Below are 18,271 nucleotides of genomic sequence, written 5' to 3' on the forward strand. Positions count from 1 at the left end.
TAATGTCCAAGTGTTATGAGAATGCATAGCATCCATTTTAGTGTCCATCGCAGCCTTCCAGCCAGGATTATTTAGAGATCCGGTTACGGAAATGGGTATAGGGTGATCATTAAGGGATTTATCAAGGACTTGATAGGCCGAAGGTAAATGAGAAGTAGCTACAAAGTTGGTTATGGGGTAGGCGACATTGACTGTATTTTTTCTAAGTGCAAAATCTTTTTAGTTTCCAAACAGCGATCAGTAGGTCTACAAAACTATTAGCAACAAGAAATACATTGGGTATACGTACATGTGAGTGATCATTCTGCCTGGGACCATCTGCCATTTTCTTCTTTCTCTGATAAGTCTGTATAGGAGCCGGAGGTGTCTCAATCGGTGGCTCATCAAGTATAGGTATTACAGAAAATGGAAGATCAAATTTTTCAGAATCAGGTTGGGAATAATAATTTGGAGCATTTTTGAAAAAGCTGACATCTACAGAAACATATTGACTACAAGTAATAGGGTCAAAACACTTATAATCTTTTTGGGTTTTAGAGTAACCTAAAAATATACATTTGATAGCCCGAGGACTCAGTTTAACTGATGGATGAAAAGTATGGGCAAAACAAATGCACCCAAAAATTTGAGGTGAGAGACTAAACAAGGGATGATCTTGATAAACCACTTGAAAGGGGATCTTGTTTTGAACAACTGATGAGGGTATGCGATTAATCAATATAAGGAGGTTAACATAGCATCACACCAAAACCTTCTAGAAACGTTCATGTGCTGCAAAAGTGATCATGTAACCTCTAAGAGGTGTTGGTTTTTCCACTCGGCAACTCCATTTTGTTGTGGAGTGTTTGAGCAACTTGTCTGAGGGATGGTCCCTTTTGAAGCACAGAACACATAAATTTCATTCTTGGTATACTCTAGAGTATTATTTGATTGAAAAAAAATTTAATTGTTTTGACAAATTGTGTTTGAATTTTTTTAAAAAAAATTGTTGAAAAATCACTATAAATTCAGATTTGGATTTTAGTAAGTATAACCATGTCATTCGAAAATGATCATCAACAAAAGTCACAAAATATTCATAACTGAATCAATTTGAAATCTTACAAGGACCCCATATGTCTAAATGCACTATATCAAAAAAATTTGGACTTCTAGAAACTGACGAAGGAAAGGAAGTTCTATGGTGTTTTCCTAATTCGCAGGCTTCGCATTCAAAAGATGTAAGATCTTTGCAAGATGGAACTACAATTCTAAGTTTTGATTAAGATAAGTGACCTAAACGTCTATGCCATTGTAGGGCGCTTGATTCTAACACAAAATTAGCAGCTATCTCATTCATGTCCTAAACAAATTGTTCTTCTTGTCCCGTTCTCTTGAAACTCACCGAAAGCTCAATTAAAAACAACAATGAAATTAAAGTCACAGGAAAGCTTACTAGATGAAAGGTTGATAGGAAAATTAGGTATGAAGAGTACAGATTTTAAGGTGAAATTGGGACAAGGAGATACATCTCCAATTCCCGTGGCAGATATGGTAGTGCCATTTGCCAATATAAGGGGTGAAGAAATTTTTTTGTAGTTAGAAAGTGGATTGGAATTTCCTATCATATGAGAGTCTATCAACCATGAATTAGGACTTGAAGAAAGGAAAACAAGGTTACTTGAGTCTGCCAATGTCGCAGTTGAGGTAGGTTGAAGAGAGGTTTCAATTTGTTGAAGGCATTGAAGAATCTGAGTTATCTCATCTTTAGTAGCCAAATTACTTGGATTTGAACTTGAAGGTGCTTCAACGATGTTTGCAGCTTGAGACCGACAGTGATTGTTGAGATTGACAGTGATTGTTGAGATTGTCTGCCCAATCTGGTCTACATGCTTTGCCCAACATGTTTCTTCAGTATGATTTTGTTTGCCACAGTGAGTACATGTCCTTAATGCTCTTTCAAAGTAAGATGAATTTCTTCCCCTATAGTAAGATGAATTTCTTCCCCTACCACGTCCACAGACTGAGGCTCCTCTACCTTTAGGTGGGAACCCTTGCCCGCGACTAGCCACCATTGCTAAATTGTCCTTAGGTGGGCCAGCAATATTTCCTGCAGGAGTCTTGCATTGTAATCTAAAGAAGCTTTTTGATAGAGATGGTACCTTTTTGCAATAATTTAACTACAAAATAAGATTACAATCCTTACCTGTAGATGAATCCCAACTTTACTAGAAAATCCAATTCAAGTACAGAGTCTCAGCTCCGTATAGTCCAACTAAATTTTTTTGTCAGATTAGCTTAGATCCTCTCTTAAATCATCAAATTAGCTCAAGATCAAGAAAATGCACCATCCTTCATACTTCCTTCTCTCTTCTCCTTGTCATTTTCCTCACTTAGGTTGAGTTTACAAGGAAAAAATATCAATCGAAATGGAAATTTCAACCTTTTTCAACATTGAAATTTCCATGATTCGGTCAAAATTTCGACCGAAACTGGACACTTTTTTATCTAACTCTTGAAAACTCAATTTCGAGCCTCAAATGCACTCAAATTGATTTGGATTTTTGCTTAGTACCTATTTCAAGCATAATAAACACTATAGAACTACTAGTATAAAAAAAAAAAACAAAAAGAAAAACAAAAAAAAATAAAAATAATATAAAAATAGTGAGGGGGGGGGGGGGGGTTTTATTAATAATGGGGAGGGGGGGGGGAGATCTCGCTCTCGAGCGAGATCTCGCCACTCAGAAATACCGAGATCTCGACCGAGATGGCGAGATCTCGGTCGAGATATGCCAAAAAATTGGCGGTAGTCTCGGTAGCCCATCTCGGTGAGTTTTAGGGCTCTGGTTGGGCTGAAACTTGGTATTTAGCCTATTTAAGGCCTTTTGAACACATTGGTGGCCTTAGATTTGTGAGAAAATAACCCTAACTATGTCTCCTACGTCGACCCTATGTGTAAAACCGAAATTCTGTGAAATGCAAAGTTAGAGTCTTAGAGAATAGAGATTATAGATATAGAGTTAGAGTCTTAGAGAGTTAGAGACAACATGTAATGTAATTATGTAAAGATATCAAGTAATTCAAGACTTCAAGTTAATGAGTTATCATTTATCAACCATCAAGTATCAAATACAAATATACAATAACATTACACATCAAGTATTCAAGAATCAAGTCAACAAGTGATCAAAGTTCAAACTTCAAACTATCAAAGATTCAAAGTAATAAATTGTTAAACACTTAAATGTCTTCAAAATTTTACAACCATAACTCCATAAGAATTAAGAAGATTACAACTTACAACTTACAAGTTACAAGACTAAGAGTATCACTCAACATTCCGCATCAATTGATTCTGAACGGTGGCCACATATGACTCCCAAGTCAATTGATCACTGAAGTATGTCACATATCGGTTTATATGATCATTATATGTTTGCATGTCGGAATCTTTGGAGGAATAGCGATGCGGGATAACCGTCAATCGTGGGTGGGTGAAAGAGCCATTGTTGTTGTTGTTGTTCATATAGTTGTTGAGTATTTGGGTACGGGTTTCTAAACCACTCATTTAACAACCCACCTTCACTCCCATATGCATACTCTCCGGGTGAAGGGTCTTGAGGAATAGTATGACCTCCATAAGAAGAATACCCTTTGTAATCGACCCGGTCTTTGTGATCCCCGTATTGGTACCCCGATGACAGGCTCTGCTGTTGTGAATCACTTTGATCTAGGCTCATGCTTCCCATGTTCAATTCAAGATCATGCATGCTCGCATCATCATTCGGTTGCCCCTGCCCTTGCTTTGATCTGCTCTTCCGACTCCTACTATAAGTCCGAGAGATAGGGGAACTGTGGCTCACATGTGTCGGATGACTCGGACCTGGTGGAGGTGAGTCAGGTGACTCCCTTTGTTGACGTTGACTTCCACCAGAAACACGACCAGCCTGACTGCCTCCATGACTCGAACTCGATGTCTGATTTGGGCCACTTGGCCGTCTGGTATGAGTGGTATCATCGGCATCATCATCTGAATCCCCACTACTAGTTGTCACCTCAGTTGTTTGAAGTCGACCAGGTGGCTCCACAAATGGTACAGCTGATCCTTCTGATGCCGCTACAGCAGCCTGACCCTCATCAGAAGATAGGTGCTCAGCCACAGCATCTGGGCCCACAGCAGCAGCAATGGTAGGATCAGGCTGCCCTTCCGGCCCATCCAGCCTTTGGGCCACCTCGATCCCTAACCCACTAATATATGACATCATCTTCCTCATCTTCTGGGGGGCTCGTGGAATATATCAGTCAACTCAATCGGTTCACGATTGTCGTCATCTATATTATCTTGTATGTGCCCTACTCTCAATCTCATGTTGTAATGCACATACACCAAGTTCTCGAGCCTCTTACTCCCCAATCTGTTCCGTACCTTACTATGGATGAGCGAGAAGGTGCTCCAGTTCCTCTCGCAACCAGAGGATGAGCAAGTCTGTGAGAGTACTTTAATTGCTATGTCCCTGAGATTTGGCGCACTAATTCCATATAGAAACCACCAGTCAGCTGCATAACCAAAAATAAGAATGCATTAGGCAAGCAAATCTTTATATTTATATAACTTATCAGTTATCATTTATAAAGTTATAGACTTATAGTCTATAGACTTATAGACTTAATGACTTATAGAGTAGTGAACTATTTACCAGGATCAGTTTTTTTCCTAGTTGCAACTGCAGAAGGCTTTCCAAAACTCCCAGAGGCATCCCTGAACTCCCTGATCTGTACACCAATTCTTCAATTATTGTATTATGTATATGCTTAATGCACTAATGCAAGAAGTTGAAGAAACAATTGAATAAGTTCTCACCTCTCCATTAATTGTCCCTTGCATGATGGGATTTGACACAAGCTTCTCCACCACCTCTTGCACCATGATCATCAACTTTACATCAAGCCCCGAGATCATTCTTGTAATGGTACTTTGGGTTGAGGTAGTAAGCTTGCATTGTGGAAATAAAAAATTTGGTTAGTGACTTAGTGATTTGGTTGTTTACTAACTTACTTGTTTATAAATTATAAGTTATAAGTTATAACAAATAAAGAATTTAAATTAAAGTATACAACAAAAACTTAAAGACTTAAAAGTGACTCACCAGCCAAGTGCAAAGGATGCATCAAGTGCATCTCCCATCTATTATCGATGATCCTCTCGTAGGATTTGAAGGTGCTAGGGGCAGCAGCTCTAACCAACTCTTTCATTTGCTGGAGGGCAGCATATATGTGGGGCATTGTGGGCTTCTTCTCCGAATCCACCATCCTTAAAACAAACACAATAGGCTCTATAATGCCCAGTGTCCTATTCAGCTGCCTCCAAAAGGAATCATCAGCAATGGTTTGTTGGGCTAGTACTGCATCAGGATGGCTAGATCCACGCCAACCAAACCACTCCTCACTTGCAAACATGTGCCGAAGACCCACCACTTTCTTCTGGAAGCTTTTCAGAGCTACATAGTTGGTGGCGAATCTAGTCAATCCAGTGCGACTAGATCACCCTTACAGATGGTTCCTCATCATCTTCAGCACATAACCATGGTTATAAATAAAATTACTTACCCTTCTAGCCCTCTCAACCACAGTACTGATTGACTTTCTTTTCCCCAAGTCCTTCAACATAAGATCAATCGAATGAGCAGCACATGGTGTCCAAAAGAGGTGGATCCTGCTGCTCTTCTTCCTCATCAACATTTCACCAGCTTTTTTGAAGTTTGCACCATTATCTGTGACAATTTGGACAACATTCTTTGGCCCTACCTCGAGGACCACCTCCCTAAGAAGCTTGTAAAGGTAGTCAGCATCTTTGATCTTATCTGAGGCATCCACTGACTTGAGGAAGGATGTCTTTCCATTGCAGCTCACCATGAAATTAATGATGGACTGTCTAGTAGGACCAGTCCATCCATCAGCCATCACAGTAACACCATATGTACTCCATTGTTCTTTTAATGATTCAATGTATTCATCCACCTCCTGCTTTACCTTGGGTAAATATTTATTCATTACTTCCCAAGCTGTTGGGCCTTTAACCCCTACACCTGCCCTAGCAACTGCATTGATCATCCCCTGATAGTATGGTGTTTTGGCTACATTGGGTGCAATGTTGTTATAGAGCATGAATTTGCTGATTGATAACCTAGCTTCCTCCTCCCTCTCGCCTTCTCTACCTCCAAAGCAAACATATAGGGAATGCTTCTTTGATAGATGTCTTGTTGGTTGAAGAGGGAGGGGTCTTGGTCAAATGTGGAATCATAATGTGTAGTCTTCCTCCTCCTCCTTTCGGTCCTCTCAGTCTCAGTTCCCTGAAAACTATGTCTAGGTGGCATGGATGCCCCTGACCCCGAACCACCTGCTCCCCTTGTTTGTTCATATTGCCTCACACTATCAGCATGTAAGGACTATCTGCTAGCTTCCATTGCAGCCTTCATCTGTCTCCATTCGGCTCGTGACTCAACACCCATAACCCTCCTCCTCTCTTCATCATCGCTTGATTCCTCATCAACATCAAGAGTAGGTCTAGATAGCACTATATCCTCAAATTCCCTTTGCTTTTGTGCCATCTCTTCCTTTTTTTGTTTCCCTCCCCTTAAAGTTGCTGCAATTGTTTTTTGGACTTCATAAGGAACCCTGGGACACTTGGCAACATCTTTATAACCACCAGCCAAATGTTGCTTTAATCTGGTTGAACCACCAGAATTCAAAGTCTTGAGGCAATACTTGCATCGGGATTTCTTCTTGTCGGTGATCGGTGGATCCCCATGTTGCCAAGCAATGTCCCGAGTCCCACTACCGGTGCCGCCACTCCCACTAGTTGCCATTTAAGATTCAAATGTACAGCACTGAAAGTCTGAAATACATACATGAATCATGAATATTCCCAAATAATCATTAGAATAATTTTTAGATACATAAAAACATGTAAAAACAATTTATAAAACAACAAAACACACACTTTGTTCTAAGATAACATATATACACTGCTCAAACAAACATGTTAGTATTTTTAAAATAAACTACATAATATGAGCATCATTTAAAAAAAAAAAAAACAGATAAATTTTTAATAACATATTATTTTTTATAATTATTTTATGTAAAAATAATTTATAAAACAACAAAACACACACTTTGTTCTAAGATAACATATATACAATGCTCAATAAGACATGTTTGTATTTTTAAAATAAACTACATAATATAAGCATCATAAAAAAAAAAAAAAAAAAAAAAGAGATAATTTTTTAATAAAATATTATTTTTCATAATTATTTTATTTAATTATTTAAATTAAAAAAAATACAGCAAGCATGATAATCAAAATATTAATACATGAGATTGTAGCCCTCTAAATGTAGTTTAACATAAATAATAATCACATTCATATCATATTTATTTATAATCTTTAATTTTAATTTTTTAGATAATATATTTTTTAAATACGAAAATTCAAAAAAAAAATTAATAACAGAAAATTAAATTTTTTTCCATGAAAGTGTAGATCTAAGCTTGAACATCAACATATATTTATATCACACTCATACAATCATTGTAGAACCTTGTATTTGAAAAAAAATCAAATTTGGGGGAAATCTTACATTTCTTGAAGATCCCTTGAAATATGCTTGAATCACTACAAATATGCTTCAATTTGTTGTTGTAGATGAGTTGATGATGTTGCTATGTTGAATCCCAACAAATTCCGGCAAAATTCCGGCCAAAAATGAAGTTTTCCGGCCAAATATGGGCTTCCAGCGAGATAGAGGAGAGAGAGAGGCGAGAGATGCCTCTCTCGAGCGAGACAGGGCTTTAAAAAGCCCCTAAAGCAGCCAAAAAAGTCCCGTTGGCGAGATCTCGCCGAGATATTGGCGAGATCTCGTCTCGCCTTTCTAAAAAGGCGAGATATCTCGCGGGGACCCGGGAGCCCCCCCCCCCGGCAGCGTTGGGGGGGCCCCGCCCCCGGGCCCCCCCCCCTTGCGCCCCCACAAACACCAACCACACCCCCCCCCCCTCATGTTTGGCCTTTTTGATTATGTCTTCCCCCCGCCCGCGCCGCGCCCCCCCCCACACACCCACTCCGACGGTGGAAAGTTGTGAATCTCCAAAGGAACTGGTGGTGGTGGGCCTTGTGGCTGTGGAATAGTGTGGAAGATCTGGTCAACAAATGAAAGAGCACCCTGGCTCTCAGGAGAAGGATAAGGTCCATACTAATAAGGTCCTAGTGGTTGACTCCAATAAGTGACAGTGGGAGGGACACCATAAGCTCCATAGGCTGCTCCATAACCATAAGGCTCCACTAGTGGCTGATTGGCCTGACCCTGAATCTGATAGCCAGGAGGGACAGTGACACCATATGGTCCATAACCATAAGTCGATTCGGTAGAACAAATACTCCCCACAACAGTATTATATGAGGAATCTACAAGCCTATGCCATCCGGATCCTCTGGAGGTGAAGGAGTCTCTAGCATCATCAATGCTCATCGATCTCATAGATCCCACCAAGCTCTCAGCATCGGGTGGACGGTAGGACTCATATGATGGTGTGTCCTCTGTGCTACAGCCGCGCTGTCTCCCCTTCCCCTTCTTCGAATATGTAGAAGAAACATTTTGTCCTCGAGATGCAGTTCCAATATGGTCTGAATCCTGTGTCGCGTGGGTGAACTGACTCTCGCCTGTGAATCTCGGTGGTCGTCCTCCCCACCCTTGACTCTCACGTCTTGGTGGTGGTGGTGGTGGTGGTCTGTCCCTAAGATAAGTTGAATCCTGATCACGAGGTCCCACACCCTCCTCATCCCCTCCATCATCACCGCCATCGCCATCATCATCGCCATCGTCATCATCACCACCATCGTCGTCATCGTCGGAGGCCTGAGTCACCTCATCCTCAGTGTCGGACCAGACAATCAAATCCTCACTCTGGGTGGATGCACTAGGGTGTGGCACGAAGGGACGGGCAGGCTCTGCATGTGCCCTCCCCTCCTGGGCCTTGAAGTCCTCCACATCAGCCCCCATCTCCTCTGCAATCTGTATACTAGGACGACCTCCCTCCTCATCCAACAATGCCTCTCCATTGTCCCTGATCCAGTCAACTACTGGGTTATCATCATCATCCATCTCAAATATGTCGGCCAACTCGATATTGGTACTCTCTCTGTCCATCCCCTGTCTAATATGATCCTCTCTCAGTCTCATATTATAGTGTATGTAGACAAGGTCCTCTAGATGCTTTACCCAACCAGTAGCGCCTTTTCGAGTGAATAAGGCTGAAGGTGCTCCAGTTTCGCTCACAACCAGTGGCAGAACATGTTTGGGAGAGCACTTTGCTTGCAATCCTACTCAAGTGGTGTGAATCACGTCCAAATTGCAACCACCACTCAACTGCAACAAACATAGACTCCAAGTCAATTTTAATACTTAAATAACTAAATTAAAGATAAAATATAATAATTAAATGTATAATGAAATAAATGAATGAACTTACCCGCAGGGGCGGTTTCCTGTCCGATACGGCCCCAGCACGACCGAAGCTCCCAGTGGCATCCTTAAAAGCCTTTATCTAATATATAAAAAGAAAAAACAATAACTAGTTACTAGGTTAATGACTTAGTATAAAACTGTGAATTGTGAATATCAAATGATTCAAATCATTATCTCACCTCCATAAGAATGACTGCTTGTTTAGTTGAATCCGGTTCGAACTTTTCCATTACAGTTTGGACAGCATCCATCAAATCTTGCCTCATCCCAAGATTGTCCTTGTAATGGTACTTGGGATTTAAATAGTATGATGTGTAAGAAAAAGTATGTCATAAAAGGGAATAGTTAATGCTTAATAGTATGATAACATAATGAAAATTAAATTAAATACTAGACTTAACAACTCACCAGCCTTATGCAGTGGATGCTGCAACATAGGCTCCCATCTAATGTCGATGATTTGAAGGACTTTCTTGTTGCCGCGTGGGTGGACCTGAGCAACTTGCTGCTTCATCCTCTCTACTGCAGCAAATATGTGTGCTAGAGTAGGTTTTCTCTGTTGATCTACCATCCTTAACACATTCACCACAAGCTCAAGCATCTTCACCACTATCCTCACATTGTTGCTAGAAAGTCTCATCGAGTATGGTCAACTGTGCTCTCCTTCCTCCCACTGATGAAGAACCCTCCCAGTTAAACCACTCCTCTTATGCAAACATACTCCTAAGGCCAGTCTTCCTACTCTCAAAGCTCTGCAGTACTATCCAATTAGTAGCAAATCTGGTTATGCCTGGCCTCACTAACTCACCCTGACACTTGTCCCTCATCATCCTTAATGCGTAGGTGTGGTTATATATGAAGGTGCTAACATGTCGAGCTTGCTCCACAGTCTTCTTCACAAGCTTGACCTTTCCAATGTCCTTCAACATTAAGTCAATGCAATGAGCAGCACAAGGAGTCCAAAAGAGCCTATATCTGTCGATCCATCAAGGCATCAAGCCATCAATACAAAGTTATAAAGTGTACATGTATATTTGTAATGAAAATTAATACTATATGTTTAGATACCTGGAGTTCTCCTGCATCTTCAACCCAGCTTTCTTGTAGTTGGAGCCATTATCAATCACAATTTGAATCACATTTTCCACTCCAACCTCCTTCACCACTTGCTTTAATAATTTGTAAATGTATTTTGCATCCTTCTCACCGGATGCATCTACTGACTTGAGGAACACTGTCCTCCCATCACAATTCAACATGAATTTGATGATGGACTATCTAGTGGGACCAGTCCAACCATCAGCCATCACAGTCACTCCATAATGATTCCCATGGGCTTTAATCCCTTAATGTACTCATTTAAGTCCACTTTATGCTTAGGAAAATATATATTATATATCTTATATGGAGTGGGGCCCTGTACACCAATCCCAACCCCTTGCCTATCTCCTCAATCATATCTTTGTAGTAGGGCCCCTGGGCTGTATGTTCTGGAATACTATGGTAATACACCCATTTGGAGAAAGCCATCCCCACTTTCTCCTTCACACTCCCCAATAAGTGCTTCAACTTTCTCTGTTTATGCTCAGGCCTCGCAAATAGGGCCGGATCATTGCGAAGAATCTCAAGATCCGGATTTGTAGGATGTGCTGACGAAGCTCGACCCCTTATAGGGGCCCGTGGGATAGGAGCCTCCTGCCTCACACTCTGAGTCCTCCTCATAGGGACTTGGGAGCCACCTGTGCCTCCCATACCTACTGGCTCTGTAAAGGACCCACAACCCAGACCCCTCTGCTGTCTCCTCATGTCATCAATCCTTTGTTGCTCCATACTCATCATCATCGCCCTCCTCAGCTGATCGGCCTCTGGATCAGGCTCACACTCTCCTGGCTCATCCATACCATAATCCTCAAGATTTGGAAGCTCATCTAAGCAGTCATCCTCGAACTCATCCCTCTGTGTTCTCTTCTCTTTCCTCTTTTGCTTTCCACCACTAATATATGAGGCCATTGCCCTCTTGACCTCTACAGGCACCTTTGGGCACCCTGTTACATCCCTGTTGCCACCAGCTAGATGCAACTTCAATCTAGTGGCCCCACCTCCTCCTATTTGTTTCTTACAATAATTACACTTGCTCTTCCTCCTATCAACTGTCAGTGGCCTCTCATGTTCTCAAGCTATGTCTGACATCTTTAAAAGATAGTGCCTGATACAAGAAATACACACTAAGTATCTTAAAAAGCTCCACAATATGCTCCAAAAATGACATACATGCTTCTAATAATAACCTCCTATTTTTAAATATAAAAAAATATATGTATTTATAACTATATAAGTATTTTTTTAATATATAAATAATTTTAAAATATATAAAATACACACAAGCTATCTTAAAAATATCCACAAAATGCTCCAAAAATTGCATACATGCTTCAACTAATACTCTGCTATTTTTAAATTTAAAACAGAAATAAATTAGTTTTTTTTAATATTTAAATATATTTTTTTAATTATTTAAATATATATTAAATACAGTAAAATTACATAATTAACAGGAAAAAAAATTAATTCAACACCATCACAGCAATATGGTGTCTCAACTCTCACATACATTCATTTGAAGCTTATACATGTACTATACATACACAACTTTAGCAATATGCAAAATTTAGTAAATAATTTTTAATGACAGAAAAATCAAAAAATAGTAGGAAGAATCAAAAAATAATTTTGACACTACAAATTCATAGATCAACACTCTAAAGTAAACATACATAAATTTGGAAGCAATCTAACATGATTTAAGGCACAAATGAAACAAAAATAAAAAAATGAGGAAGTTGGTTACTCACCTTGCAAGATTTCAAAAAATGCATAAATGGAGGAGCAAATCAAGTGTTTGAAGGAAATTGAGTTGTAGAAATTAGGTGTAAAAGGGGATGAAAGCAAGAGAAATCACAAAAAAAAAGTCAAAAACAAATCGAAATGCACAGGGCAATATCACTCGAAATGACGATATGTGCTCAATAGGTCGAAAAATGGCTCGGTTTGGGTATTTTATAAGCTGCGCAGGTCTCATTTCGGCCCGATACCATATCGGGCCGAAATTTTGACTATATTGGTCGATGCAAAACGATATCTGACATTTCGTGTGCCTGTACATGCATTTCATTTCGATTTCAGATTTTGCAGACGTTTCAAGCGATATTTCGACCATATTGCTTGAATTTTTTTCCATGGTTTGAGATGAAATGTGCTTTTGGGTTAGTGGGCTGAGATGACTCTCTTAAACAGCCTGGTTCAATTTCAATCAACCAAGCCCAAAATCAATACTCCATTAATTTGAACCAAATCATACCATTCAATTAAACCCAGATGAAGTCTCTAATTAACTTTTAAAGAACCCACTTAATTGAGGTCAAACCACAACCCTCAAAGAAGAATATTTTCCAATTGGATTCCTCCATTTACTAATTGGAACAACTAAACCACAATTAACAATTAATCAGAGTTGATTTGAACAAGTAGCAAATCTAGGTCTGGTTCAGTCTATGGGTCCCACTTGCAACCTTATAATAATGAAATATTCATTTGAAACATATTATTATTTTCATGAGCCTAGCCTTTGCTTTACCAGTTTTCTTCCACTGGCGCCTAACAAGACCATACACCACATATTATTAAAATAATGAATTTAATTTGGGGCATTACAGTTGAAGTCTCAGCACTAACCCTAACCCTGATCTTACCACAACCATGATACAGCAATCTATAGTTCCATATTGTTGCCTTACATTTACCCGAAATATCCTACGGGGTGGTTGGGCTGTGTGGACTAGGTTAAATGCTCAACCTTGACGCCAATTGAGGGCTAGAACATTCCAGCCTTGATCTGCTTAGGGCTAGGATTCTGAGCCTAGACCCCGTTCAGGCTCAGGGCAAAATTTGCATGCACATCTCTCGTATTCTTGAAAATTTTCTACCAGAATCTAGATGTTGAACAGAATTAGTATTGAAATACCTTTTTCCTAAATTAAAAAGGTTTCCAATAAACTTTTTTTGGGGGGGCAGCATCAGTATGTTAAGAATCTCGAAATTTAGCTTCAAAATTTTGTGTCCTTTTTGGAAAATATGTTGGCAAGTCTGGTATGCTACCTCTTCCAAAATCAGTCTCTGAAACAATTAGTTATGAAAGAAATAGCTCCCTATCTACAAAATGATTATAATTAAACTATATAGATAAAACTATATCCCTTAAAAATTTTGGACTCAGAATCAACTCCTAGATCTGGTATCCAATTCCCTGAAGTCAAGGCCCCAAAAGTGGGTCCTGAAGAGCTGTCTCAACCTGCTTGAGTTTCTTGAGATTTTGAGATCTCGGTGTTGATGTTTTGGTTGGAAACTGGCCATAATTGGCTTGAAAACCTTAAGGGAAGCTTATTTTAGGCTTAATAAACTTAATTTTAACATTCAAAGTGTCATAAAATGAACACCTACTTTGGTGTTTTGGTAGTAAATAATGATTGCTAGAATTGCCTAGTCTACACCTTGTTCGAGTGCTACATGACACTATGACAGTTATGAATACATATATAAAGACACATGAGCTATGACTAGTATTCAATTCCTTTGGGTCCTAGTGGTTTATATTTGTCCTAAAGGCTGTATTGTTATGGTAATTTTTTCCTGATTCTAATCAAATAGATATTACTTAATTCTCCTTATGGTGATGGTGCTATCTCTGTGCACCATGAATTACATGTGATTCAAATTCTGAGCTATGAAACCAAGGAGGATTTATCCCCCTAAGGGTTTTTCCAGGAGGTTGGCATGCCCCAGTTAAAACACTTAACACAATCCATATGGTAAGTATTGTCATCACAGTGTTGTAGTTTCTTTTATTGTCTTTCTTTAATATTTTTCATAAACTTACGAATTATTAACCTCTCGTCAGTATGTTGTCAAGGATTTCAAGTTATTAGAAGATTGTCAAGATTTGTGTGTAGCTGGTTGGCATCATACATTTACACATACAAATTTGGGTAAAAATTGCAGGTTCATGTGCCATCATCTTGTATGGTTGATGGTGTGCACTCACAGCATTTTTTTGGGACTGGTGTAATTATATATCATTCTCAGCAGATGGGATTGGTTGCAGTTGACAGGAACACTGTAGCTGTATCTGTTTCTGATGTTATGCTGTCGTTTGCTGCATTTCCGATGGAAATTCCTGGGGAGGTAAATGATTCTTTTTGGTATTTATCAACCTAGTTGGGGGATAATTTCACCCAAAAAGATAGTAGATCTTAGCTGGGGATGAGCCATGGTTGGCTTGATTTGACTTGAATAGTTTCATAAGAATGTGTCTGTCCAACATTTGGCTCAGTAGTTGGCATTGCAGGTGGTCTTTCTTCACCCGGTTCACAATTATGCTCTTGTTGCATATGATCCTTCTGCACTTGGAGCTGCTGGTGCCTCAGCCGTACATGCTGCTGAACTTCTTCCTGGTACGTTTGATCTGTCACAAATTGAAAGCCCAATTTATATACTACTCTGTGTTTTTCTTGTTCTTGATTATGCTTCTGCTTTTTATGGATCAAGAGATTTAGGGGTTGTATGGCAATGATTCTGTGCCAATTTGCCCAATTCGGCACAAACTGAACTTTTTATGCTTTTGTGCCAATTTGGGCAAATTGGGCACAGAATAGGGACTTAAATCTTGTATGGTTGGCACAAAATGGGCACGCTTTTTTGGCAAAATAGGCATATAGTCTTGTATGGCATGTATAAAATGGGCATGTTTTTTCTTTTTTTAATAAAACCAAAAGAAAACTAAGCTAAATACAAATACCACTTAAGAACATAAAAAAACAAAGGAAAGATCACCAAAGGCTTAATCTATTTTATAGACAAATGGTTTTCATTATTTGTCAAGAAGAAAATTAACAACATGAATCCTGATTGAATCAAACCATCATACCCCAGAAACTTTCTATGTGCTCTTCTATTTGAGCTAAGGATTCTCACATACAAAAACACATGTTGGATCAATCCAAAAGAGTCCCTACTATGCAAAACACCTCGATGAAAACATCAAAAGCTATTATATTGAAAGGACAATCTAACACTACAGGAATCCATTATTTATTAAAAAAGTCCCAGACACAAAGAACACATTTCCAATGTACTTGCTTGGAAAGGAAGCTTATATTGATGATGAAATAGACTCTAAAGGTAAGGTCAGATGGAAGTGTAAACCCATTACAAATTTCACACACATGCACACAAAGGAGAACTGAATATATAAAATATAATTGACAGAGGATGATCTTTAGAAGCTATACAACTACAATTATCATGTGGACTGGGAAATTAATAAATTTAAACATGTACCTAAAACTAGAATTCTATGAATATGACCTCATTCTGACATGTACCAAAGTCTAGAGCTAATAGATACCAAAACTATATGAACCTCTTAGCATGTTATGTATCTCTAACTTTCCTCAATATATTTCACGAGTCAAGAATGTATGATTGCACAAACATAAATGAAGTTGTATTCACAACTCTAACATAAAAATAAGCTTTTATACAGGAATAAATAAGAATTTCTAATGTGAACATTACAGCTGCAGTCCAAAACCTATTAACTGAACAAGTAGCCAAGTTAAGCATTCTACCATTTGTACCAACATGAATTTAGAGAAGTCCTCATGGATCATATTGACTAATTCCAAATCTTGGATACAAAGTTGTATTGCACTCAATATTTTTCAGACATGTCAAGCCTGATACAAATCCCATAAATTGCAAAGAGCAGTGAACCAAATTCCTTCAACGACATGTTTAAACAAGACAGCACATTAAAGACGAAAAAAACATCACAAAAGTAAGAGATCTTGGAATATGATATATAACAACTACTTAACAAAAGGTGTTTGATCAGTATCAACTCATATTTAAAGAATTGGAGAACAATGGCAATCTGAACAATGTTATTCCAACATCAATTCCCATAAACCCATAGAACCTAACCAGAAGAACAGAGCAGTGTGGAGCCATGCTTAGAAGGATACCCAACTCAATGTCTCAGTTTCTATATGGCAAGTTCCCAGGTATCTTTCATTGGCAAGCATCCTCTTTATTTGTTTAATATATGGATGGCACAACCACTTAAAAACATCACCCACCAAAGCATGAACCACACCATGCTCTTTGGAATTTGGAACATTTTAAAGAATCATCCACAGTTCACAGATATCATTACATACCACTAATAGAGTGCCATTTATTCACCAAGGCAATAAAATAAAAGAAAAAAAGAATCTTCCAATATCATGTCAATGCCTCATAACTTGATTAGAATTTTTCACCATATGTATACCACAAGAAGGAAAGAACACTGACAAAAAAATATCTAAAAACAAAATACCAAAACAATTGATTATAACCAACCACAAAAAATAATTAAAAAAACTACTGAGATGAGTTTATGCATTTCAAGTTAACAACCATTTCAAGAAGGCAAACCATCTCAAGTTAGATATAGGCATGTTCTATACTTTCCTATGTCTTTCTTACCGATCTTCCCAATTTAACAGTTGTTGATAGAGCAAAGACAAAGCGCTCTGATAGCAGCTAAAAAGGGAAAGGAAAGGCTAACGGCACATAAATCAACAGTAGCACATGAACCTTTGAAGCCACTGCTTTCAGAAACAAAATGTGGACCATTGATGGATGCAATCGATCTCGGACTAAGCTGTGTTGCAAATTCTCAAATGGAGATATTCATCCTGGGAATGCATATGAAGGTCCCATGAACAGAATCCAAACTATACAAACAAACAATTTAGATTAAACAACTACATAAAAGAAAGAAATTGAGATGCATTATTGGTAGAAAACAGGCCTAAAACAAATAGAAAGCAAGTAATCATCTACCACAAGTTTCAAAAAAGTTAAAGAAGATGCTAACAAGATAGAGGAGAAAAGATGTAAAGGGATTTATTCAACCCACACTAAACAAAAGACAAGCGTGGAGAAAGATGAGGAAACATCCAACGAAAAAGTATTAAATAAAAGGTGTCCCAAAATGAGATGAACTATTGCAATCAATACTATTTAATTCAAGAAATTCCCCAAATCTATCTGCAAAAGGAAGACTTAAAGACAAATAAATGGGAAAAACACCTCTCGGGAGGGGAAAACTTTACAAAGCCGGGTTAGGAGAAGAGGCCCCAAAGGTGAAACTACTCCCTGCAGATCGGTCTATGTTAAACTTCTAATGAAAGTTCGGCAAGGCTCAAAACTAGAGCGCTATTTAAACTCTCTTACAAAGTCGATTTGATCTTACCGGCGGCCAGGCTTGTAAGAAATGAGAAACCTAATTGAATTAGGGGAGTGGAGAAACTGTAAATGCAAAAGCAAAGATTAAAGGTACCTTCGGAGACAGATTTGAGGGTTCTCGAGAGCAACTCGCCTTCTTCTTCTTCCTTCTTAAGAGCAACTTCACCGAGATCTTTCGCCTTTTTCGTTCTTCTTTTATGGGTTTCGTTTGAGGGTTCACAATCAAAATGGAGTTTAGGGATGATGAAAGGGTATGTTCTATTTTCAAGTGAAAAGACACCAATGCCCTCCATCAACGCCTTGCCCATGTTTGAACCCAACTATGCCCCGCCTTTTCACACAGAAGTGTGCCCATGCCCAAGAAGCTCCAAATTGGAGCTTCTTGGGCACATGCAAAGTGTATACCAAACACCCGG

General features: G+C 38.8%; 1 protein-coding gene across 1 annotated transcript in view; it reads left to right on the forward strand.

Annotated features, from left to right (window-relative positions):
* LOC149024882 (protease Do-like 7) overlaps positions 1 to 18,271 on the forward strand; it is a 118,347-nt gene that overhangs the window by 82,269 nt on the left and 17,807 nt on the right. Inside the window, 2 exon segments of the mRNA XM_089145076.1 lie at positions 14,562 to 14,744; positions 14,908 to 15,013. Of these exon segments, the coding sequence (XP_089001202.1) occupies positions 14,562 to 14,744; positions 14,908 to 15,013 (289 nt within the window).

The sequence above is a fragment of the Hakea prostrata genome, chromosome 2 (genome assembly GCF_041222555.1).
Source record: "Hakea prostrata isolate BN-2017 chromosome 2, UWA_Hpros_2, whole genome shotgun sequence".
Classification (NCBI taxonomy): domain Eukaryota; kingdom Viridiplantae; phylum Streptophyta; class Magnoliopsida; order Proteales; family Proteaceae; genus Hakea; species Hakea prostrata.